The sequence below is a fragment of the Furipterus horrens genome, unplaced genomic scaffold, assembly GCF_987537825.1.
Source record: "Furipterus horrens unplaced genomic scaffold, mFurHor1.1.pri manual_scaffold_2, whole genome shotgun sequence".
Taxonomy (NCBI): domain Eukaryota; kingdom Metazoa; phylum Chordata; class Mammalia; order Chiroptera; family Furipteridae; genus Furipterus; species Furipterus horrens.
In genome coordinates, this window is record NW_028327172.1 from 69,706,779 (window position 1) to 69,733,281 (window position 26,503).

The 26,503-nt window shown below is 41.1% G+C and overlaps 1 protein-coding gene across 1 annotated transcript in view; it reads left to right on the plus strand.

Annotated features, from left to right (window-relative positions):
* MAML2 (mastermind like transcriptional coactivator 2) overlaps positions 1–26,503 on the plus strand; it is a 344,112-nt gene that overhangs the window by 212,591 nt on the left and 105,018 nt on the right. The window contains exon 2 of the mRNA XM_090265827.1: positions 23,051–24,571. Coding sequence (XP_090121953.1) covers positions 23,051–24,571 — 1,521 coding nt within the window. The remainder of the gene's footprint in view (positions 1–23,050; positions 24,572–26,503) is intronic.

Sequence of the window (26,503 nt, forward strand, 5' to 3'; positions counted from 1 at the left end):
ACCCTCTGAGGCAATCCAATTAATTCAGATACCTGAACTGTCAGTCCAACTCACCATTTATTATTACTACTTATTTAATGGCTTACTGACATTTTTGCCTTTGTTCTTTTAGAAAATGCAACTTAGCTCTTGTTTTTGTTATTTTTAATGTACTCTATATTTTATTTCTCTGTATCTTTCTTATGGCTGCCATAGTACCTTGTACTTAGTAGGTACTCAACATATAACAAACACTATTGAGTGATACTTTGATGAATTGAAAATTGAAATCATCATTCTCTTTGTCACACATATGAATCAGCACTGAATTCCACTTAGGGGAACACATTCAAGCTAAGGGAATCATTTGTTTGGCAAAAGCAATTTGGGAACCTGTTTCATTTTTCTACCTTCTTCCTCCAATCCTACAGAGATTCTGAGAGCTCGGATCCGTATGTTCTAGTGGCTGAACACCAGACCGCTTAGCAGCTGAGCACAAAACCTGTCTCTCAGTTACACACACAAGCCAGGACCTCCTACTTGCCATGTTGCCAGATCAGGGTAGAATATAAATGCAGAAAAGGTACAATGTCCTACAGGCTGGCTCTGTTTGTGATCCTCTATATTACAGGGGAGGCCACTGAATCAGAATCCCCAGTGTCAGAGTATGGCCCTTCTGCATCTGGGTTAGAGTATCTGAGTAGTGTCATTGTCATCTCTGGTCTGTCTGTCATCCCCCCGAATCCCTTGATGAACCCAACCAGTGGGAAGGGACATGTACAAATTTGAGAACAGTGAGTCTGAGTAGGTATAAAGAGCATGTAGAATATCAGGCAGAAGTATTTTATTCACTCTTATAGGAGTGTAAAGGGACACAAAAAAGCACTGTGCTGCCTCCAGCTAGGAAAGCATATGTTATTTACAGGAGCTTGGTGCCTCTTTACTGCCTGTCTTGCAACATCAGAATCACAGCGGGTACCTGGCTTCCTGGCATGAGACTTGTCAATTTACCAGCCACCGGGGGCCCGAGCTCTCCACCCAGGGTCTGACCTACATGGCTATACAGAGGTAGTTCTGTAGGTTCCTCAAAGCCAGTTTCCACAGGGCCAGTGAAAATGTTGCCTCCATATACACCAAGACTCAGTATCTGACCCGTGCTCCATTCCTCCTTTCAACGGCCCAACTTGAGACCTTGGAACTTGGGATGGTTGGAAGTACGCTTCTCTCATTCCGGCATCTGCTCTGGTATTGGGGCCTCAGGGCAGTTTTTCCTGCGCATCCTGTTTAACATATCACACCCTCTTCCCTTGCTCTGCTTTATATTTCCTCAGAGAATGTGTCGCTTCCTGACCTTTTGTGTTTACTCATCCATTGTCAGTCTCTCCCATTAAACTCCAGTGAATACTGGAGGGTAGAGACTGTGTTGTCTGTTTGTTTACAACCAAATCCCACATATATAAGACAGAGTCTGACAGATAAATACTCTAAGTTTGTTCAATAATTGCATTGACCAGACCCTGTAGGAGGGAGCAGATGAGGCATGTATTGGCCAATTTAATTAACTTAAATTCTGAGCCAAAATTATTTGGAAGATGAGTAAGATTAAAAAAAAAAAAATCATCTCACACCACCAAACTTTGACTGTGCCTCCCTCTGCCTCAGCACCTCCTCTCTCTGTATGAGATTCGCAGTTGTAGCCTACACCAACATGCGAGCCTGCATGTCCTCTCCTGCCTCTTGTTTCCTGATTTGGAATCTCAGCAGAAACACAACTTTGATGACCTGGGTTTCTAATGATGGTCCTCATTCGCTCCCTCAGCTTCCCTGGAGTCCCTGGTCACCGGGTGTTTGATCCCAGACACCTCTCCCCACCACTACCCGCCCCACTCCTCCTTGCTTCTTCACCTGTTCCGATTGGCGTTATTGGCTGTGTTTTACATTGGAGGTACACTTAATCCTAACCATGGTTTCTCAGCAGATGGGGCCTGAGCACCTTCAGCTGACAAGGACCCCTAAGTGAGGCCCTCAAATCTGTGATTGATCCATTTGTCAGGGAGTCACACTTGGCAGTATTCACACTCCCTTTTCATGGTGGTGGCCTCTCTGTTTGGTGAAACTTTAGATGCTCCTTCTCTGTTTCCACAATAGTTCAGGCTTTCCCATACACACAGCCAAAGCAACAGGAATTTGTGGGGGCTGTGGCTATGAGATCACGAGCTCCAGAAGCCAGAGCATTGAGTGGGACTTGCAACAGCAGAGCTACTCGGGCGTGATTTGCATGATTTCATTTGAAACTGAGGTTCTGAGTGGAGAGAGAAGAGTAAGAGGGAAGAGAAGTTGAACAGATTAGGATAAAATAAATGACTCTTAAGTGACAGAAGTTAAAATCTGGTGCCTCTACACTGATTCCGCACCAGGAACCATGGCCTGTTTCTCAGTCTGGAATCTCTGTTGCCCTGTGGCACAGTCTGTGCAATCACAGAATGGTCAGGATTTCCCTCAGAAGGTATGATTTCTTCATTAATTTTTTCAAAATTCTACAGCTCTGGTGATGGTTTGCCAATTTCCTAGAGCAGGACTTCCCCTAATGTTTTATTTTTATTTTTAATTTTTCCAGGAGGTGTCTCTAACCACACCCTTTATGAACGACTCCAAATATTTTCACGCCATGAATAAATGAGGTATTGTGCACTTAGCATTGCAACTGCCTTCAAATGCTTTCAGTGGTTTAAAGGCGTCAGCAGAGCTTAAAAGTGTGTAGCACTATATCCCCCTTTAGGGAGCCATAGAGGTGGGGAAGAAGGGAGTCTGTGTTCCCTTGGGGCCAAACACTCTTGGATTTAAGTCTCCATTTTTTTCTTTTTTTCCATCACTGGTAACCATTTCAAATGCAAACCCAGAGAAGAACACGTTCTCTTTATTCAAACAACAGGGACAGGACACATTAGGAACAGAGTAAAGCTCCTCAGTGTGCCTGGATGAGTCAGTCAAAAATAGTATTAGAGCTTGGCAGCAAACCCACTCCAGGGAAGCTGGTGGGAGACTGAAAGAAAAGTTAAATTGAGGGGGTAAGTCATTTTATCAGGCTTAGGATTTTTACTTGATGTAATGAGGTTCTCATAAAATGAGTTAATATGTCTGCCTAAGGGCATAGATATTTGAAGAAAGAATTTGAAAATACACACTCAAAGTAACTAGGAGTATGAAATGAAACAATGCAGAGCAGTGAAATTCTCCTCATATAAATTTTGGCACAATATATTTCCTTTTGAACAGCATGATTAAATGTAAGTATTCCTTGTCATTAAGAAGGAAAGAAAAACTACAAAGCATTTCTTATTCTTTTAAAGACTTTTCTATTGTGTTCCATTTCTTCCTCTTCCTCCTCCTTCTCATTTATCTTCCAGAAAAACTATGCTTGTTTTGCACTATAACATGCAAACTGAATTCAGATTGTTCATAAAAGATGAGGCCAAACATTTTTCTGCATTCTTGCCTATTACTCTCTGATTTTCCATGACTCAGACACAGAGTGAGCCCACAGTGCAGAGGGCAGATCCTTTGCTGACAGACCCACAGAGGGAAATCACAGCTTTTCTTTGCAGCGATTGACCCAGTGGCTTTTATACTTGCTCTCCTGGCTCCCCCTTCACCGGTTCTTTCAGAGGACACTTGCCATTAGGCCAGGTATGTTTATTGTTCCACAAAAAGTGATGAGCAAATCAAGCCTTACTACTGTATTGCCAAGCTAATAAAATTATGGGAAGAAGGAATGGTTAATGCATAAATATCAAACACATAATGGTGGAGGGCAAGTTGGGGCAAGAGTGGACCAGAGGCCTCGCCACCTGCTTAGGAAGTAGAATCACAGATGGGAGAAAAGAGTATAAGAACAGGCTCCCCTTGGTTCTGCTAGTGGCTTCAGTGTCCCATTAGTTGTCCACAGACAGCACTGAAGTCAGCACAAACTGGTGACATTGAGGAGGGTCAAGGAGTGTACCCAATGGCTCGGGCTTTTTAGTCCAGCTGCTCCTGGATGAGGGGAGTGGGTGTACACAGGTTTGGAAACAGAATTCTATGTCACTCCAGGGCTATAGAGTGACAGACCCAAGGCCACTGGCTTGAGATGAACATCTGCTTCAGGTCCTGCTGCGTACAACAGGGCCGCTGAGTTCTGAGTAGAAACCATAACTTCAGGCTCCTTGGGAACATCCTGAGGGCCATTTCCTCTTTATCACCTCACTCAAGAGCTTGTCAAGTTTTTCACCATGTAATTGCTTGCTTGGCTTTGTTATAAAGAAACAGCTGTTATATGTATAGAGTGCCTTGTCAATGGAAACATCCATTGATGCCTCCATGTCCATGTCAAAAATTGCTTATTTTCACCATTTAGTTAATCTTTTCCAACAGATATGTTGATGTTTCTCTCTGGTCTTCCACGTGGCATAGGAATCTGCTTGTTTAGCAAGTAGCATTATCAGTACTCAAGGAAATGCCGTCATAGGTGGGTGGTTGTTGCTGCGGCAATGTTGTTTGAGGGGGAAAAAAAATCTTGCAAATGGACGCTAAGAAATCATAAGAAATTAACTTTTCTTCCTCAGAGAAGAATGAAGCTAGAATGCCAAAGGCTCTCTCAGACTCATGAAAAGATTTGTGTGAACAATTTTTTATGTTCTGCATTGGGCACAGCATGCTGTGGGATGTGCATTCCTAGAATAATGTATCTGTGTGAAAATCAAACAGCTCTATTCTTTTTCAAAGTATTCCTTTAATTATGAAGGAGATGGCCAACATGTGGGAGAGTGTCACTATCAAGCACCCAGAGGTTATGTGTATGCAACATCTTACTTAAAAACCTTACATTCATATCTTTTAATGTGTCCCACCAGTAAAGATGTGCTATTTTCTTTTCAGAGCTATGGTCTTAGCAACTTGATGTTCGCTTTTTCAGCCCTCACAGCAGGGGAATTCAGGTGAATTCCACACTGTGATTAGAGAGATGTGAGTGGAGTTAAAAGGAGTCAAACAATAGAAGAGAAGCACACTTGCACAGATACACGTGCCCAGACCAACTGCGCGCAAAGATAAGTTGCATCTGCGTATGACTGTGTTAGCTCTTGTCATCAAGCCATGAATTTGCTAGGAATAGGTAAAGGTCAATGGAAGAGGAAAAAAAATCTTTCTACTGCCAAAAGTAATAAAGAAAAAGAAAAAGGCACCTGTGACACTAGATATCCTGGAGGGGGAAAGAATGGTGCTAAATGATATTGAAAGTTTAAAAATACGTTCAGAAGCAAAAGCAAGAAATGTGTGCCTGCTAGGGGAACACAGATAATGCAGAATGGTCTCAATTGATGCATAGATGGATCAAGGGTTGTTGGATTGTTCTCTCCCTCCTCTTTCCCTCTATTCTCTGACCATATTTTCTTTGATGGAGAAAATGATAGGCTTGATAATACATGATGATAGGTACCCAAAGATCAAACTCCATTAGCTCCTTCTCATTCAGTAGCATGAAACTGGTCAAAGGCAATTCCCATATGTGACCTTAATTTAACGAGTGATGAGGCCCAATCCCAATGCTTTGAACTATCTTTGGTTATCGACATCAAGTAGGATACCATTTTAAGTAGGCTTTTAGTATCTTAGGTATACTGGAATGTTCATTGAAGCCACCCAATGCCATCCATCTCCTTTTTAAGTCTCTTTTTGGGTAGTTTTTTTGTTTCCCAAACAAGGTTTTTCCATTTACCCTTATTAATTTCAACATGAAACCCAACTAAAAGAATACCTGGATGTAACACCTCTGCTTTCTAAATGACACTTCTGTTTCTTGTGGCCTGGCTTCCCTCATCTTGGCTGATTTCAAACACATACTGAAGTTCTTATTACATACAATCTACTTAACTACTCCAGAAGAAACAGGAAAACTCTCTGCCTTCCATCTAGTATTTGAACAAGGAATTGCAGCCTCACTGCAATTCTTAATGGGATGGAGAAGAGGAGAAAATACAGAAGTAAAAAAAGAAGATAAAGTGAAAGAATTAGGCAAGAAGACAGAATAATTTATTCAAAAAGCTTTTAACTGTGTACCTACAGAGTACAAAATATTATACTAGCTCTGTGAAGGATATAAAAATGATAAGGGAGACTACTACCATCTAATTCAGTGATTTTCAGCCAGTGTGCCACAGGAATTTTTAAAACATGTAATAGTTACCTGTTTAGTCAGAGGCACTGACCTTTTTTTCCCTTTAATTATCAAATAAAAAATGACAACAGCCAACACAACAATAGTCATCCAGTGTGAATGAGTCAAAATTATACCTATTTTTGTTGCATTGACAAAAAATACTTTTGGGGGATGCCACAGAAATTTTGTAATTAGTTTATGTGTGCCATGAGATGAGAAAGGTTGACAATCACTGCTGTAATTCCTTCTAGCTGCTATCCTGCCTCTCCTGAGCTTTAGGAGAAATAATCTACCCACCTTGTTTTCCTTTTGTGACTTTTCATTCTGTCCTCAACACATTGCAGTTTGGCATCTTTCCCCAACCACCATCAAATGCCGGTGTGATAGATGTAGCTCTGCTTTTATTCCAGGCAACCTCTTAATGGGGTTGCATCAGTTCATGATGCTGCTCATTCCCTTAGCTTCTGCTGTTCATCTCCTCCACTTTATTCCTTTCCTCCTTAAATTTTGATGTTCTCCAGAGTTCCATTCCTATCTGTTTTATTCTCATTCCTCACTCTCATTTTGACATTCACAACCACATTCGTTCATTCAGCGAATGCTTGTGTGCATTTCTACTGAAACTGTATTGACAGTAGAAAGCTCTCTCCTGATCTATGAACCTGAATATCTAGATAGCAAGGGGACATATCTACTTACATGCCCCACAACATCTCACATTCAGCATATCCAAACTTGAATCCATTAATTGTTCATCATCAAACATGTTCTTCTCCCTGCATTTTTTGTTTCAGCAAATGACTCCATCATCTATTTGGTTGCTAATCCAGAAATGTGGATTCAGCCCTAGTCTCTCTCTCTCTCCCCCTCTCTCTCTCTCTCTCTCCCTGGCATGCGCGCGCGCGCACACACACACACACACACACACACACATATTTACACATGGACTTGATCACCTAGTTCACCTGGTGTCTGGTTTCTCAGTTCTTTCCCATCATCTTCATTTCCTTACTACCTTAGCTCAAGTCCAGTTCTCATTGTCTCATACTGGGTGCTGAGATATTCTCACTGCTCTTTCGGTTTAAGACATCCTATCTCTAATCCATCTGCAAATATTTGATGGTTAGTGTGTTTTTCTAAAATACATTACAAATCATGGTTACTCACCTGCTTAAAGTCCTTTGAAGACTACCTATTGATTCATAATTAAGTCCTCATTCCTCTGAATGGTGTCTAAGCTGGAGAGGCCGTATCCTGCATTGTGCGGAGCCTCACCTCTTACCCACTCCTCCAAGGCCTGCTTCATTTTCAGCCTTGCCTATGATGAACAGTCCCCTGAGGATCTAATTATCAGTATAGTGCTTCCCTGGAATAATCCCCTAGCATGAAATGGAAGTTTCCTCCAGTGAATATATTTCATAAAAACTCATGGGTTTTCACCATCAGGCAAATCTGGCTCAGTTACTAGGTGGGCACCCTTGGTCAAGTTGCTTAAACTTTTGTAGCCTCATCTTTCTCATCTACAGAATAAGATTTCTTATATGCACTCTCAAGGTTGTTGTAAGAACTTACTGGTAATAATAATAATAAGTGGTATTATTAGCCACTTTCTTTGTGTCAGGGACTATTTTAAGCACTCTGCATGTAGTCAGTTAGTCTTTGCATCAACTCTGTGATAGGAGTATAATTATTAAATATATTTTACAGAGAAGAAAGATCAAGGTATAGAGGTTAGCTAACTTGCCCACGGTCTCACTACTAGTAAGTAGAAAAGCTCGGATTCAGTGAGATAATATACGGGAAGTACCTTCTATTGAGTAGTCACTCAATGAAAGCGGTTTGCTCCTCTTTCCTGCCATATGCTAAACACTCATTTAAGTCTTGTGAGAGGACTCAGAAAACTAAATTTTAAAAATAGCTGATATTTGTTTAGCTAATATTATTGGGTTGGCCAAAAAGTCTGTTTAGTTTTTTCCATAAAATAAAAGACACATTTTTCATTTTCACCAATAACTTTATTGATTTGGATATTTTGAGTATGTTGGCTATCTCCCATGTGGTATATATAACATTGCCCATTCTCAATTAATGTCTTGATTTGATCGCTATCAACTTCAACTGGTTTACCTGACTGTGAAGTGTCATCCAGCAAATCTCCAGCATGAAACTTCACAAACCACTTTTGACATGTTTAGTCAGGGCACCTTTTCAATACACTGCACAGATTTTTTTTGCATTTCAGTTGCATTTTTACCATTCTTTAAATAATAAAGCACAATGTGCTGAAAATGTTGCATATTTTCTTCCATCTGCAATATTATAAGGGCTACACAAAAATTCACCAATTTTGATAAGTTTTGTTATTGCACAGTGATATGACAGCTGTCACAATACAAACTAACAAAGTTGTTTTGAATTAACTTAAAGACAACTGAAAGCTACTAAAGCCATTGTACATTTTGAGTACAAATTCTATAGACATTGTCTCGTTTGAGACTCACTGTAACTACTGAGTTGGAACTATTATCTCCATTATACAGACAGGGAAACTGAGGCTCAGAGGAGTTAACTACCCAAGGCCTCCCATCTCACAGAGGATACAGCCTGGTCTTAAATCCAAGCTACTGGGCCAAACCTCAGGCTCTTGGCCACTGCCATATATTGCCTCATAAGATATTAAAAGACACAAAACATTATTTACAATCTTGTTGGGGGGAGGAGACTGAAAAAGTTATGATAACAGTTATAAACCAAAAGCATCAAATACACAAGGAAAGAAAATCATGGATAGAATGGCTTACTATACCACAAAATAACATAAGCGGGCTCTGAGAAGGAATGAGTTTTGAGCTGGGATTTAAAGATAGTGAAGAAAAGACTCTGGTCAAAGAGAAAGACATATACGTGCAGATCATGGGTCATGGTTAAAGAAGTATTTTATCCTCTAGAAATCTGACTAGTGAATATAAGATATTTATTGGGAGCCAAATTCGGTGAAGAAATGTATGTCTCAGGGGTGGGGGGTGGGGTAAAGTTCCAGTGGTATCAATCCTGCTGACATCCTGGATTAAAAGCAATTTACAAGGTTGCAGTTGGTGAGCTTTCTCAGTTTAAATCTGTCCTGCGTTGTGTCTAAAAGGCAAATGAAATAAAACAGCAGTAATATTTTTGAGGATTAGGAGCTTCCTGAGTTAAGACTGTGCTTTTAATATTTTAAGCAGACTCAAGCAACACAGTAAACAGTTTCCTTTGCAGAATGGTGTAAAATGAGCCCTTTTACTTGTTTGATTATCTATCCCATAGCCATTCATGGCAGGTTGGACAGTCCTTTCTCATCAGGGAGCAGATACTTAGCAGGTAACCCAAGGCCCGGGTTAGTGCATTCTGCTCTCATTTTGTTTTCAAAGATGATGGGTGTTGGTTTATCATGAAATGAATTCGCAGAAAGGAACAGCAACATATTCCTATTTAAAGATAAGTTTCAAGAGCAACGTAAGCACATACCAAGAAATAGTGGTTCTCATCATACAGTACGGGAAAAGGCCTTCCACCCAGCCTACCGTTTTGACAGAGAATTAACCTTGATTCACAATTTTGAACTGTTTAAAGTTTCATTTTCTAATATAGGTGGATTTTTTTCCTTCTTCAAAGAATATGGCCACACATGAAGAACTGGAATCTGTCAGGTGGAGAATTCATCTCAGTCATATAATTACTGGGCTGAGCAAGTTAGATCAAAGTGAGGGCATTGTATTGCTACAGGACATTGCTTCAAAGAGCAGTTAAACTGCAAACAATATAAAGGCTTTATTGTCCCCCATTTAATGTCATTTAAATCATCAAGAATCATTTCCCATAAATGTATGGAGAATAGTGGGATTTTAATTCAGCTTTAAAAGTCTGCATTCAGGCCTTCATAGAAAGCAAAGGAACTTTTCTATCTGCCATAATAAATTCTCATTTCCGAGCATGAAAGGCTTATATTGCCTGGAGTGTAGGTTTTGGTTTTGTTTTTTCAATTATAACCAAATATCTCTGTAAACCTCTTCATGTTTCATAGAGCTAGTTAAGCAATTTCCCTTAGATGTGTCTTTGATGTGAAAATAAACATAGACTGGAGTGAAAGCTGAGGTACCGCCTAAAAGAGTATCTGTCTATATGTTATAGTTACTCCTGCTAACATTCGCCCAGAGAAAACACACATCAACACTCTATCTTGAACCTAGATACAGTTGCTATAAGAAAAATATTTCTTCAAAAGTTTCAAAAGAATGATGGCATCAATGCCAAAAACATCAAAGAAGCTGTTTGGTGCTCTCGGGTACTTTGCCAAACTACTGTCTAAATGCTGCTTAACATTCCTTTGTAATGGAGTTAAAGGTGAGCCTAAAATTGCAAGGACCTCTTAAAAGGTCTGCTCATCCTGCCTCTGTCTCCAGGTGATTGCGTCCAAACCAGTTAACATGGTGCATGCAGACCTGGGCTGTCTAAACATGATTCGGATGGCAGTTTTGTTTTCAGAATGCTCTTGGGAATTGAGGGGAGAATTGGTGAAGATAGGATCTCTGGACCTCCCCTGGGTATGCCATGTAAAGATATGTGAAGACAATGGCAACCCTGTTAGAGGGCTGCTGTCATGGAACAGCAGCCCTCATTCCTAATTCATAATGCTCTTCTTTCATAGAGGCTGTGGAAGAGCTGGGTGATGACCGCACGTGGAAAGTGGAAAGAGAAACCAAAATAAATGTGTGCATTTAGCCTCTGCTCAGCTTTTCAGTTTTAATGTCAAGAAAAATATGCACTTACCTTATGAAAGCTTGAATTTCAGTGTAATTATTGGCTTCATTACGTCTTCGTTTTAGTTGGGAACTGTTTGTTGCAAGCAACAGAAGCCCCTTAAAGTCTTGCAAGCAAGAAAGAAAAAAGTGGAGTGGGGTGGGGGAAAGAGATTTATTGGAAAGTTACTGAGTGTCTCAATCACAGAAAATATATTCGAGTCTCCCAGAGTGCTGGAACAGGAGTTGGAAAGCTTCAGGAATCTCTGTCCTTTCTCTTTCTTTCCCTCCCTCCATCCCTCCCACTCTCCCTCCTTCCCTCCTTCTTTCCTTCCTCTCTTTCAACATGGTTTCTCATCCCAGCTTTTCGCGGTGCATCAGTTTCACCTTCCTGTCTCTGGAGACTTCCTTTCTCTCTCATTGTACACGGCGGAGAAGGACTCCAGCGCGGGCAGCCCTACATATCGCTCCTTCCAGTGCACAGAGATGCTGAGAACGCCTTGTTTCAATTCCTGATTCCCAGAAAAATGTGTAGTTGAGTCAGCTTAAGTCAAACGTCTACTTTGATCCAGTCTGCTGGGGCAAAGTAACTTCAGCATCTTGAAGTATTTCCCTCTTGACATTTTTTTTGCTTTAAACAATTTGTTTTAATCTCATATTTGTTTGGGTTACAATAAGGGTGAGATAAAGTGGTCAACAGACAGGGCTCAAGCCTCCCTCTCTAGGGCTTCTTTTAGAACATGGAAGCCAACTTAAAAATTGGAAGCAAATTAATTAAAATATTTTGAAATTGTACTAAGTACTATAAAGGAAACAATCAAGAGGTTAAGATGGGGGAAAAATAATGATAGGTGCTTATGGAAAATCTCTGCTAGGTTCACATGAAGGTGAGACTTAAAGGGAAAGAAGGAACTAGCTATGATAAAAATAAAAAGAGGGGAACCAGAGAGGATTACAGTTGGAGGGCACAATGTATGCAACAGACCTGAAGATGAAATCGCCTTTTGTGTATTGAAAGTTAAAATAAAAAACAGTACCATTGACCCTTAACATCTCAGGGGGTTAGGACACCAAACCCCTGGACAGTCAAAACTCTTGAGTTAAATGTTTAACGTCCCCCAAACTTAATTACTAATAACTTATTGTTGACCAGAAGCCTTACCAATAACATAAAAAAACACTGCATATTTTGTATATTAATATATTATATACTGTATTCTTGCAATAAAGTCAGCTAGAGAAATAAAATATTAAGAAAATCATACGGAAGAAAAAGTATACATTTACAGTACTGGACTATATCCATATCATAAGTTTATGGTGTTTCCAGGATTAATTATCTTTCAGTACCTATATCAATATCATCTTATATGACACAGAACACTAGATATTATACATATTATCACCACTAGACATAAAAGATTCAAAAATAATGTGAAAAAGAAATTCATATGTATTTACAGGTATAATGATTCATGCATTGATAATGAAGCAGCAGCAATATGATTGCTTTGTGGTAATCTAATGTGATTGATACAATTGCTTCATGGTGGTAAGGAAATAAAAAAATTTTTAATGTAATTGAAAAAAAATCCATGTATAAGTGGACCACGTAGTTCAAACCTGTGCTATTCAAGCCTCAACTGTAATATAGCTGGAGCTTGAGAAAGAGATCCCTTTTGTTGCTATGTAGGGAACAGATTGGAGTAGGGAGAGGCAAAATGTAAGGTCAGAGTTGCAGAATATAATGCAACATACTTCGTAGCTCACTGTGTTTAAAGCAGAGCGGGCCTGAAGAAGAATGAAGCATGTGATCTTAGAGACAGGGACCTTTAGTGTCTAAGTCAGATAAGCTACTGAAGATGGATGTGAATGTTGCATGGAATTATGGGTGACTATTTTACATGTACAAAAAAATTGGGAGCTCTTTAGTGCCTGCGTTCAAACCCCAAGATACTTAATAGACAACCCTGGAATGGAATTACAGCGCTCCCTCTGCTATCTAGGTTTTCCTGATATTCAAATGGGCCAACATGTTGGGATGAGTCCAATTCCCACCAGAAAAGAAAAGAATAGCAACCACTTAGAACATCCATGATTTCCCTACCTCCCCAATACCTCTCAGCTCTGCCCATGCCCAGCAGCTCTAGATTGGACAGAGCTGCGAAGAATCAGCCCTGTGGTTTATAAAAGGGAACCATAGATGCCCCATAAATTGACTCACCTCATGTCCCCACACCACTGACTGCTCTATAAGTCAAATTATCAGCCAGCCAGTGAGTGCTTCCCTGGGCAAGTGCTGGACTGGACTTGTGCAATTAGATTAGATCCATAAGGTCCTCTGTCTTCCACTGACTTCTTAGAATCATATTGAAGTGCAAAACTCACAAACCTTACTCAGTTCCCCCAAACAGCCTAAGACAGAGAGCGCTAAACTCATTAAAGCAGGAAGAAAGAATATGAGGGAAAGTAAGAGGGGAAGGCCCCACAGAGGAGACGGACCTTGAGTTAGGCCCTCAGCATGAGAGCTTCCAGACTGGGCCCTCCAGCGAAGGGGGAGAGAGAAGCCACTTGATTAATGAAACATAACACATTGTACATTCTGCTGAGGAGGACATTTAGAGATTTCAAGAGAGTTGCCAACATTTTAGACATAGCATTTACTTTGGATTTGCCTTGATATATTCTGGGCAAAAAGTGAGTCATGATTAAAGTATTTCATGCACAAAGTGTTTCATGCACAAAGTGCTTCATGCACAAAGTGCCTGGGTTTTTCAGGCTTTTAGAGAATAGTCTATTCATTTTGCTGTTCAGCATAGAGGGTCCTTTTCTGAACGATGGCCCCTGTGGACCCTTGCATTATGACGATTGCAGCGATGGGGCAGGATAGCTTAGGATCTAGGGGCCAGGTTAATCATACTGGTTACCACTGAATGGACCTCGAATGACCTTGTTTAAGGTAGTAAACAATATGAAAAAATAATTTCACTTTGAACTTTTTAATTTAATCTAAACAATCCCCTCCTGCCAGACAACAAGTTTTGTCTATGCTGTCACTAGCAGTGTATCAGACTGTCATAAAAGAACATGTTCATTGGCATATCTGGGGGCAGTTCATTGGAAGGCAGAGGGATTCCTTTCCTGTCTTTCCAAGGCAGAGTCCTCTCCCCTGTACGATTGTAACCCCATGTGCACCTCAGGGCAACCATTCTGTCCTCTTGTTACTTTCTGCTTTGTTTCCAGACAGACTGGTGAATTCCTTTCATTTTGTTTGTTTTTATTAGTTCTAACATTTATCGAGAACTATGCTTTAAGACCAATTTTCCACTCTCTTTATGTGCTTTAACCACTTGGTCCTCACAACAGCCCTGTGCCATAAAATATATAGTCTCACAGAATACAGACTTGGTGCTGAATAAATATCTGTGGAATGAACGAGTAAACAAATTCCAACTCACAAATGAGGGAAAGCCCACTTTGTTATCTTTGTTTTGCCTTTGCCTAGCCCTTCCTGGCATATAACTCTCAGGATAACAAAGGGAAGTGTCTCATAGGATTAGGTTCAAGTTCTGCCTGTCCTGCTAAAAAAGAGCTCTCAGTCACAGAGCGCTGCTCTGAGCTGGGAACACTGCTGGGCTTCCCATAGAGCAGCGATTTCCAACCTTTTTCATCTCACAACACACGTAAACTAATTACAACAATTCTGTGGCACACCAGAAATGTATTTTTTGCCTATCTGACCAAAAAAAGAGTTACAATTTTCATTTATTCACACCAATGGCTATTGTTCTTTTGGCTGTTGTCTTTTTTTTTTTTTTTTTTTTTTGACAGTCTAAGGGAAAAGAAGTCAGTGTCCCTGACTAAATAGTCAGGTATTACATATTTTAAGAATTCTTGTGGCACACCAGTGTGCCTGCCAGGGTACACCGGTTGAAAATCACTGCCATAGATGGTTGTTAATCCCCACTGAAAACCCATTGTGCAGGTGAGTTAAGTGACTGCCCAGCTTATACTATAAACAGGAGGAAAACAGCATTTAGATCTCAGGCATTAGCAGATGAATTCCATGCTCTTTTGAGATCCCACAGCCTCCCATTTACCTTAATAAAATAGGATGCCTACTTCTGTGTGGGGCAAGGTTGCAATGTTCTCTTCCCTTTTCCCTCAATGAGTGGTTTGTTAGTTGGTGATAAGCTTTGAACATTCTCCAAGGGGAAGTGATGGAAGTGTTCAAACTGAGAAGATGCAGTAATGAAATACTCTTTCTCTGCATGGTAATGATGAGTTTGTTTCTGAGGAAAATTCCAGCTCTTCTAGTTACTTTCTATAAGCCAGCCATTGAGGATATAAGGGGGTGGGGAGGTGATCAAGAAATCTTGAATATGGGAGATCTTGGCATTTAGTGTCTTTAGAAGGACAGTGTGTTGATATGTTTTCTCTACAAGGATCCTGAATTTGCAGTGCTCTTGTGTTCCTATAAAAATGTGTCTATATTAAAATTCATTGTTTATTATAAAGAATAATATTTTGTTGGCTGAATGAATCACCTTTTTCTAGGCCAAAACTTATGGAACAAAGATGAAATAGATTTTCCAGATAGATCTAACATGCCTTCCACGAAAAAGAAAATGAAGCAAAACAAAAAGTTCACACTTATTCTTGAAGGAATACAAGTAGAAGATACTGAAAATCATACAGAAAAGGTGCCTTGACCCCCTTCAGCTTCAGTGCATTCAATTACATGGGTCCCAGGGTCAAGATGGGGCTCAGCATTACATCCCATCTTTGGAATCTCACCCAGAGGCTCCACACCACCTTGAGTCCAACACAAAGTTTCACACACCCCATCACTTTTTTTGTCTTCACCAGAAGACATGCTTATTGATTTTAGAGAGAAGGGAAGGGAGAGAGAGCAAGAGTGAGAGGGAGCGAAACATCGATGTGAGAAAGAAACGTCATTCAATTGCCTCTTGTATGTGCACCCTTCACTTTTGATTCACATGGATGATGATGAGTTTTTCTTGTGGTTCTGATTCTTAGGGCTTCACGTTCCTCTGACTTCAGGATTCAAACAAAAATGATCACTCAAACAAAACTCTAGTGCAGCCATTAAATTGTTCATGAATTAAATATGAAAATGTTCCTCACAGCCACAGCCTTCTTCTTACCATTGTTTTACAGCTCAATGGTCAGAACGATCCAGCTTCCCAAGTACTGAGATCAACCAACAAACGAGTATTTGACCACCTATAAAATGCCCAGCACTGTGGTAGGTGCTGAAAGGAACCTAGTCAAATATAAAACACAGGGCCCATCCTTAAAGAACTTAAAATCTAGTTGAGCAAACCTAATTACTGTATGGACATAAAAACAATGCAGGGAAGCTCGGAACTCTACAAGGGCCAAATAAGAAGGGGGAGGTTTTTGACATTTTTAGCAAGAGCCTTAAAATCCCATTTAGTTTGTTTGGGGGCAGGAGAGCAGGGAGGAACTCCAGGTACTGTGATGAGCTGGAATTTACTGTTTCAGGATCCCAAACATTTATACTTCAAGAATCAAACCAAGAGTCATAAATTGTTGGGGGGTTTGGTCTCTTTCTAATGTTATCTGTTCCCAGCCCTGTTTTTGAACAGCAGTGTGTCAAGTGGCCTGAGGAATATTTATACATGATGGGACCAAGATAGTCCCCTGAGCAGCTGGGCAGTGGTCACTTTGGTTCTTGTGTTTAAGCCTTGCTGAGAAAGACAGAAAAATATGTGACCTATGGACTGAATTGTTACCTTTGTGTGACATATTCCCTGTTTCTGGGGCAGCCCAGGAGACAAAGAATGCGTTTATTTTGTGAAAAGGAATAGGGGGCAGGGGATGAAACAGAAACCAGGGGATTGTGCAATAATGGCGCTTTTAAATCCCTCCAGGAAGTTTATGTTTCAAGTCCTTTGGAAGAATAAAGCACAGCTGTTTAAAAGGAAGGGTTTAACAAGGGACCCCAGCCCCAGTTCTACTGTGGGCTGGATTTTCCTATCCTTAGGCATCTGGGCACCGGCATCCCCAGCGCTTGGGGCAGGCAGGCCACTGTGTCTGGACCAGGGCCTGAGCAGGCTACTCCTTCCCCTGCGGAGATGGCAGGCCTCAAATAGCACTGAGGTGTTCAGATAGAAGAGTGAGAACACAGACAAGTGTGAGAAGAAACAGTTTGCTGGATCTCAGCAAAGGAAAGTACAGTGAGGCCTGTGTAGTATGCAGACCAGACTAGACTTGCTGTGTTAAAGCCATTCCCCAAAGAAGCCTTTTCCTTGGATAGCTAGTGAAAGGGTGATATTATATACATAATCTCACAATTTGAACATCATAATTTGGGGGTGCAAATTTATGGTGCCAAACAAAAAAATGTTTCTCCATCCAGCTAGGTAATGGAAAAGTGTAAATGTTGAAATGTGTTCATTTGAAGCCTCTACCTCCTGCCACTAGCTTAATCCTCTGCATATTTTCTCTCATGCCAGGAATGATTTGATCGGATACGGCTCCGAACTCTCCTTCTCTCTCTCTTGGTGCTCAGTAAATCTTTTTGACTGACCGCATGACTTCTTGTCTCTTCCCTGTCTCATGTCGGAGCCTCGAGGGCAATGCCCTGAGCTTTCACCCTCAACATCCAACCAATGTTGTCACCATTGTCTCCCTGCTATTCATCCCTATCAGTCCCAAACACCTTCCCCTTTGCCCCGCACGTCTTTGTTCCAATATCCTTTTGTCTTGGCTGTGTCCACTGTGTCCAGAATGGTATGACATGTGGCAAGTTAAAGGCAGAAAGGAAAGCGGCTGTGCGGTTAGTGATTGGGAACGAGGACTTCGGAATCAGACAGACCTGGGTTGGTGTCCTGCCTCCATGTCGTTCGCCATGTTGTCTTAATGTCAGGAGCCACAGTTTGTTCACTTAGAAAGTGAGGGTCTGAATACATGTTCAGAGAGCTGTGAGAACATTAAATGCAACTCTACACAAGTCTTTATTTTAAGAGTACCTGTTTTAAAAAAAACATTCCATACACATTAGTTATTAAGTGAGAGCCCTTCATGAACATTAGGCACTCTGACTTTTAAGGGCCCCTTCTTCCTTACAAAATTTTAAAATTATATTTTATGACTGGGTTGGCATAAAGATAAATATGTTACTATTATATATTAAAACATTTCTTCCACCTAGAAGTTTTTTTCTTTTGTTTTAAAATGAATTAAAATATTTTTGAGGGCCCCTAAAACTAGCATGGGCCCTGGGCACTGTGCTGACCATGCCTGATGGATAAGTCAGCCCTGGTGTTTCTCTCTGTCCTTTGAAAGCTGTTAAGTGCATCCTGGAAGCTGTTGACTCCTCTGGCCCTCAGGACATGCACTGTCCTTATACTTGTCCCTTCTCCATTTTTTCGTTCACAGCACTGCATTGGGCAGTTCCCAGTATCCCTCTAGTCCTGCCCTCATCCTTCTCTATTCAAACCCATGTCTTCATTCCCCATCATTCCCCTGACTGAGTCTTATTCCCCTAGAACTACCTTAGGACTATTCTTGGCCTGGTAAAGTGGCACTGAATTTTCTCATAAACTATTTTTTGCTGGGTATTAATGACTATCTGTGTTCCTCTACTCCTGCTAGAATAGTTGCTTTTTGTCACAGAACTCTAAGTGACTATACCATAATTCAAAGCCATGTATCTGATAGGAAGTTTTAGTTCAGCAAAGGAAATACTCCAAAGTAAAGCTTGAACTTTGAGGGTCATTTATATAGTATTGTTCCATTTGCTGGTGTCCACTGCATCTGTGCATTCGGTGGGTCTTGATGACATGACTTTGCATTAGAAGCTTCTGCGAGACAGGACACAGACTGCCTCCAAAATTCTCTTGATAGAATCTCATACTCAGTGGAGTCCTAACAGAATCTCTTTCATTCATGATTTGTCTTCCACAACATCACTAAGGAGAACTTCTGTCTCCATCTTAAGTCACCCATCCCGTTATACTTGGTGGTAACTTTACACTACCAAATATATGCCTAAACAATTCCAGAGGTAATACTACTTATAAAGAAGGGAACTATGGCCCATAGAAGTAGAAAAACTTGTCTAGAATGGCAAAGCAAGGTCATGTCAGAACCAGGACTGAATCCCAGGCCTCCTCAATACGTGGGCACGGGTACCATTTATTGCACAGCTCAAGCTCTGCAGTGGGGGTGCTTGGTTTGACTCCGGGTTTTATTGCTTACTATTGGTGTGATCTTGAACTGTGACTCAATCTCCAAACCTCAGTTTCCTCATCTGTAAAAAAGGGGAGGGTATAAGTAAGAAATACAGTTGCTACATAGCAATGTTTTGGTGAACAACAGACCACATATACAATAGTGGTCTCATAAGATTATAATGAATTATAAACAAATGAATTATAAAAGGCTGGACTCAACTACAATTTTGAATTTACTGCTAGCTCTGGTTGCTTTTAATAGACAGAGAGGCTCCATGTACCGTCCGCCTTCCCTGCACCTGCCTTCTGCCAGGGCTAAAGTTGGTGAGGGAGCAAGAGGAGCATAGGAGCCTCCTCTCTTTCCTCCCAGTCCAGTTCCTCTCTCTCTCTTCTCTCTCTGTCTCTCTTCCTCCATCTCTGAATCTCTCTCCTCCCTCTCTCCCTTTTATTATTTCTCATCTCAAACTTTATATCTCTTGGTCTCTTTTAATCTCTGCTCTCCCTTTCTCTCCCCTTGTCTTCCTTCCCTATCCTTCTTCCTCCCTAGTCTGAAATATACTCTCCCTCCCTCCAATGGTGCCTCCCTTCACAACCCACCCCCACCCCTCCTCCTTCATACATTTTATCTTATATAACATATTTCTTTGTACCTTTCTATGTTTAGATCCACAAATGCTTACAATTGTGTTACAATCTTCTACAGTATTCAGTACAATAGCATGCTTTAAAGAGATGCAGTAAGCTAGACTATATAGCCTACGTGTGAGCTATACCATCTAGGTTCATTTAAGTACACTCTATGATGTTTGCACAATGATGAAATAATCTAACAACACATTTCTCAGAATGTACCCCTGTTGCTAAGCAACAAATGACTGTAGTCTCAATCTCATAGTTATTGTGAGGTTTCTTAGAGTTGTGGGAATCAAATGAGATTACCTCTGCAGAGAGATTTGTGCAATGCCTAGCACATAGTCCTCAATAAATGACTTTATTATTATTATTATTATTATTATTACTACTACTACTACTACTACTACTACTACTACTACAGCCATTGCTAATGTAGAGGCATAATTGCTGCCTCTACAATCCTGATGGCTTGGAGAATGTGCTAGTGCTGCTTCCTAGAGTATGTACTGCAACTACCCAGGGAGGGGCCAGAGCAATGGAAGAATCTGGCAGAACAGGTTTTTTCAAAGCAGTGGAAAATAAATCAAAGGCGATAACCCAAACCTGGAAAAAAGAATGTTTTCCTTTGTTTGTTCTTTATTAGTTGTGAAAGAACCTTCCAAATGTAACTTACACTGAAATAAATCAATATGGCCACTCAAGGTAATGTGGCCAAATCTCTTTGTTCTGTGCTCTTTCTGACCCCATGAGGAAAGACAGTGCGTGTGGTGACAGCTGACAGTGTTCTGTGATGATGTTGCTACATCAGTGAGTAGACAAGATTAGGAGTCCAAAAACACAGAGAGACCTCAGAGAAGGGAGTGGGGAGCTTCGCACCCAGGTACAAATTATCCCCTACTCTTTGCTGCAAATTGCTCATCACCAAATGTGAAGTCACATGGGACTTAGTTGAGAATCTTGGTTGAAAACAACAGAAGCCCAACTCATGTTAGCTTAAGCAAAAAGGAGAATTCTGAAGGTTATAGAGTATATCACAGAAGACAAGGAGAGATGCGGAACTGACCTGGGATTGAATCAGGCCCTCAGGTGCTATCAGAGCTTGTGTCTTGCCTACATGCTTCATTCTTCTCTCTTTGTACAGACATGCTTTCTCACTCTGTTTGACATAATGCAACAGCACCTCACCTGTTTGGTAAGTCACTGTGGAGCCACCCACAGAGAACCTGGTTTCCCTTTCTCCAGTTCTACAATTGACATGGAAGGAATTGATTGGCTCAGCTTGGGTCAGGCTCCTTTCTCGGATTACCAGTTAGCAACAATAAGAGACAAAATCCAGTTATACCACAGTGGCACATCACCATAACTATATACCACCCGTGACTAGGCAAAATAAAACATAAAGTATTATTGAAATAGGTATTGATGACAAGAAACATATTGCTCACATTTGGGTCTCTGTTTCATCCTGGCCTTTTCCAGATTCCTCATCGTTTCACCAGAGATCCAGGATGCCTCTGTGCTCACTTTCCCTGCCCTTTCTTGCTGGGCACACCGTAGCCCTAAACAAGCCGATTCCAACATCATATAGTGGAAATGACACAGGCTTTAGGTCTGCATAGACCTTAAGTTAAAGCCCAGGTTGAACACTTTCTAACTATGTGACACGGGGAAAGTTACTTAGCCACTCTGAGCCCTGGTTTCCTTATCTATAAAGTAATGCACACCTAATGGGGTACTGTAAAGACTAAGAAAAATAAAATAACCATATTAAAAATACATGGCATATAGTGAACACTCAATTACATTTTTGTTATTAGGTTAATTAGAAATCTTTAAGAGGGTGGTGGGGTGGTGGTAAGTGAAAAGGAAGGAAAAGAAAAATGATTGGACTTTCTAACTGGGAGGTATGCTTTTGCCTCAGGTATTTTACAGTTATCCTGAGAAAACATTAAATAATTTAGATAGGTCAGCTGGACTGGAAAATCCACACATTGCTAGATGTCGTCTCTCACTTCAGAGGCAAATCAAGGAACTCAAGATCATTGATGAATGTTTTATGTTGCTTTTTCATTTATTGGTATAACTGTATAATTGTTGTGACTTAAATTTTCCCCTAGGATTTCTAAAGTTCAGATCATACAATGTAATAATTGAGTTAGTGAATGAAATACTTTAACATTTCATTATTACTGTTGCTATTTAGAGAAACCCTCCCTTTTAAGTATATAGTAAGCCATCATTTTTAGTTAAACTATAGTTTATTAAGTTCTTACTATAGCAAACACTGTGCTAAACTTTTACATGCATTATCTCCTTTCTTCCTGTGAGTTAAGTGCTACTGTCCCCACTTTCTGGAAAAGAAATTGAGACTTAGCTAAGTCAAGTGCCATGGTCACTTAGCACTCAGTGACAGAATTGGAATTTATTCAGCTTAGTCAGCTCCCAAAGCCTGTGTTCTTAATCATTGTGCAGTACTGCCTCTCTCTACCTTGGTTTTGGTTACAAGATTCAGAGACAGGCAATAGAAGAAATGAATCCCTAGGAAAATCTGTGCTTACAGTGTCTCATTTGGTAAATGATAAGATCATGGTGTCTGTGCACACACACAGAGTTGTTGCATGGGCCTGAAAGCAAAGCCACAGAATTATAGGAGGAAAAAATAGATGAATACCAGATTCCATATCTCCTTGGCCACAACAATAATTCTAGTGCCTTACTTAGAGGATAATAGTAATGAAAGGGTTGAGTCTGTGAAGAAAAAAAACAAACAAACACAAAAACAGCTGGAAATTGTGTCCCAGCTTTGGACTCTTCAGTGTTTTCCATCTTGGTCAAAGTTGAGCTCACGCCAGTCCTCTGTAGTCCTGTGGGCTTGTGTGTGCATGCATGTGGAATGTTTTGGCCTGCAACAGAAAGCAGAAACAACACTTTGGTGATTAATTGTAGATATAATCCATAACTCCTGATGATACATGAAGGATCCTTCATCCATTGGCCTGTGTAGTAATCACGGGAACCACAGTGATCTCTAGTCACTAACCGATCCACACCTCCAGAAACAATTTATTCTCTTCTATCAGGGCCACTATGAATTTTGTTATATTTCAGACTCTTCTTCACTGTGCTTTTTAAAAAAATTCATCCTGTGTATAAATGGAAGAAACATTTAAATATTATGTCAGTTTTGATTGAAAGCACATCTGGATTAATAGCTCATTTGTTTTTACTTTCCTTCTGTCTTTCAGCTCCAGGGTTCCTTGAAAAGAAAACAGGTAGTTAACCTGTCTCCTGCCAACAGCAAGCGGCCCAATGGCTTTGTTGACAACTCATTCCTTGATATCAAAAGAGTCCGTGTCGGGGAGAACCTCTCTGCAGGCCAAGCAGGCCTCCAAGTAAATAATGGACAAAGTCAGATTATGTCAGGGACCTTGCCCATGAGCCAAGCACCCCTGAGAAAGACTAATAATCTGCCTCCTCATACACATTCTCCCGGCAATGGCATGTTTAACCTGGGCTTAAAAGAGGTGAAGAAGGAACCAGGAGAGACTCTGTCTTGCAGTAAGCACATGGATAGCCAAATGACCCAGGAGAATATTTTTCCTAATAGGTACGGAGATGACTCCGGAGAACAACTGATGGACCCTGAACTGCAGGAACTGTTCAATGAACTGACCAACATATCTGTGCCGCCTATGAGTGACCTTGAGCTGGAGAACATGATCAATGCCACCATAAAGCAGGATGATCCATTTAACATTGACTTGGGCCAGCAAAGCCAGAGGAGCACTCCTAGGCCCTCCTTGCCTATGGAGAAGACAGTGATCAAGAGCGAATATTCCCCTGGTCTGACCCAGGGCCCGTCAGGGTCTCCTCAGTTGAGGCCGCCATCAGCTGGCCCTGCATTCTCCATGGCAAGCTCAGCCCTGTCCACTTCATCCCCAGTTCCTTCAGTCCCTCAGAGCCAGGCTCAGCCTCAGACAGCCTCAGGAGTAAGTCGGGCCCTGCCAAGCTGGCAGGAAGTATCCCATGCCCAACAGCTCAAGCAGATAGCTGCCAACCGTCAGCAGCATGCCCGGATGCAGCAGCACCAGCCTACGAACTGGTCAGCCTTGCCCTCTCCCGCTGGGCCATCTCCAGGTCCATTTGGGCAGGAGAAAATCCCCAGCCCTTCTTTTGGTCAGCAGCCATTCAGCCCACAGAGCTCCCCCATGCCTGGGGTAGCCGGCGGCGGCAGCCAGTCAAAAGTCATGGCGAACTACATGTACAAGGCTGGCGCGTCAGCCCAGGGAGGGCACCTGGATGCGCTCATGCAGCAGAAGCCTCAGGATCTCAGTCGAAGTTTTATGAACAGTTCACACACGTCCATGGAGCCCCGTCTCAGCAACACCAAACCTTTGTTCCATTTTAACTCAGATCAAGCAAACCAACAGATGCCTTCTGTTTTGCCTTCTCAGAACAAGCCTTCTCTCCTACACTACACCCAACAGCAGCAGCAGCAGCAGCAGCAGCAGCAGCAGCAGCAGCAGCAGCCACAGAGCTCAATTTCAGCTCAGCAACAGCAGCAGCAGCAGCAACAACGACAACAGCAGCAGCAGCAGCAGCAGCACCCACCGCCGCAGCCGCCACCATCCCAGCCCACCCAACCTCTGTCAAACCAGCCTTTGCTAAGGTCGCCCTTGCCACTTCAGCAAAAGATCCTGCTTCAGAAAATGCAGAATCAGCCTGTCACAGGACTAGGATACCAACTCTCCCAACAACACAGACAGGTAAGGACTCTACTACACCCAACACAGAGTACCCAGAGACCATCAGTCTTGGTCATCATGTTTTGGTTGTCATTATGTTTGTGTTGGGACAGGATTAAGACCGCAAAGACAGTAGTGGTTCTGATGGTTTCGTGTGAAGGCTTCATGGAAGCATGAGCAAGTATTGCTTTGTAGGGCATTAGTGTCATTAGAATCTGTAGGTATCAAGAGATCTTGAATATCAAAGATGTTTCATGATTGCCCTGACTGGTGTGGCTCAATTGGTTGGACCATCATCCTATAACCTAAAGTTTGCAGGTTTGATTCCTGGTCAGAGCACATGCCTACCTAGGTTGAGGATTCAATTCTGAGTCCAGGTGTGTACAGTATACAACCAGTGTTTCTCACATGAATGTTTCTCCCTCTCCCATCCCCTCTCTCTGGAAGCAATGAGAAAATGTCCTTGGGTGAGGATTAAAAAAAATGTTTATGACCATTTATGCCATCAGTGACAGATCTAGCTGTCAATCAGATTCTGATATGTGCAATGTTTATGCATACAGTTGATAAATTGGCCATTAAGTCATTAAGCACTACCTGAGCACCTACCATGTGCAAGATCTTGTGATTATGCTGAGTCTAGTATAAGGCCACACATGATACTAAGAGTATTTATTAACCAGTTTACATTTATACCAATCAATTAAAACATTTAAATGCCCAACCTGTCATAATAGATCCTGCTACAACTCCATTTTGATACTTAATACCAACCTTAAATAAGACACAATTCTTGTCTGCAAGTAGCCTGGAGAGAGAGACAGGCTTTAAAAACTATCATTTTATGGATAGAAAGGGTAATGATATGAGAGCACAGAGGCTGGGTATATTACCCAGCAAATGGAAATCCGGGAAGCCTTCTGGAGAAAGTAATGCCAGTATTAAAGTTAAGTGTTAAAGGATGAAATTGTAATGACTACAAACAACAACAAAAAAAACCCTGCGGTCACCTTATATCTTGCCCTAAACAGTATGAGTAAATAGCTCTGTGCCTCCAGACATATACTAGTGAGTAAGCTCTAGTTCTTAGGGCACTTGAAAGAAGAAAGTCTTCCTGGGAGGATAGAAGGAAGACAGGAGGGAAGGGAGGAAGGGAGGGAGACTGAATGTTGCTTTGTGCATATAATTTGACACGTCTGCATTAGTGTCCAGGCACAAAGACAGTACATTACCACATTACATGTCAGAACAGTACATCAGGACAATATGATGATGCAGAGCCTAATTTCAATCCCATTTCTACAGTAGTTTCCATGGTCATGGCCCAAAAAAGAATGCCACAGCACCACAGACTATGACCAAGCTAACTTTTGCCCTAGATGTGAGAAAATTAGACTCAACTAGGATTCAAGAGCTGTGTACCAAGTAAAGCTTTCAGCACTTATTCACTTAAAAAGTGTTTTTTAAGTGTAGATTATGAAGCATGAACTTTGAGTAGAGTCATGTGTATATTTTACAAGGTTCCATTTTTAACATGGGTAGTTTTGGGGTCACTTAAAAATAAATGGTAATGTGGTACTACTTTCTAAGTTATGTGCAGCCATTTTGATTTGGATAAATCTATGTTCAAATTCTTCTTGACATTCACTGGTATGTGAACCTAAGCAAGTTATTGAACTTCTCTAGGCCTCAGTTTCCTAACCTTTAAAACTGATAATATTATATCCTAGGATTTGGTGAGAATTAAATAATGTAATTCTCAGCTAATAGTCTAGAATAAAGTTGGATATTACTATTATTGTCATGAAAAGAGCCTTATATGATGCCAAAATATTTTTAACAACTATTAGTATTACGTACAAAAGATATTGGAGTAAATCTCAAATTCTAACATAAATAGTTTTGAAGGAATAAAAAAGAACTATTACTAACTTTTTTGCTGTCTAGAAATGT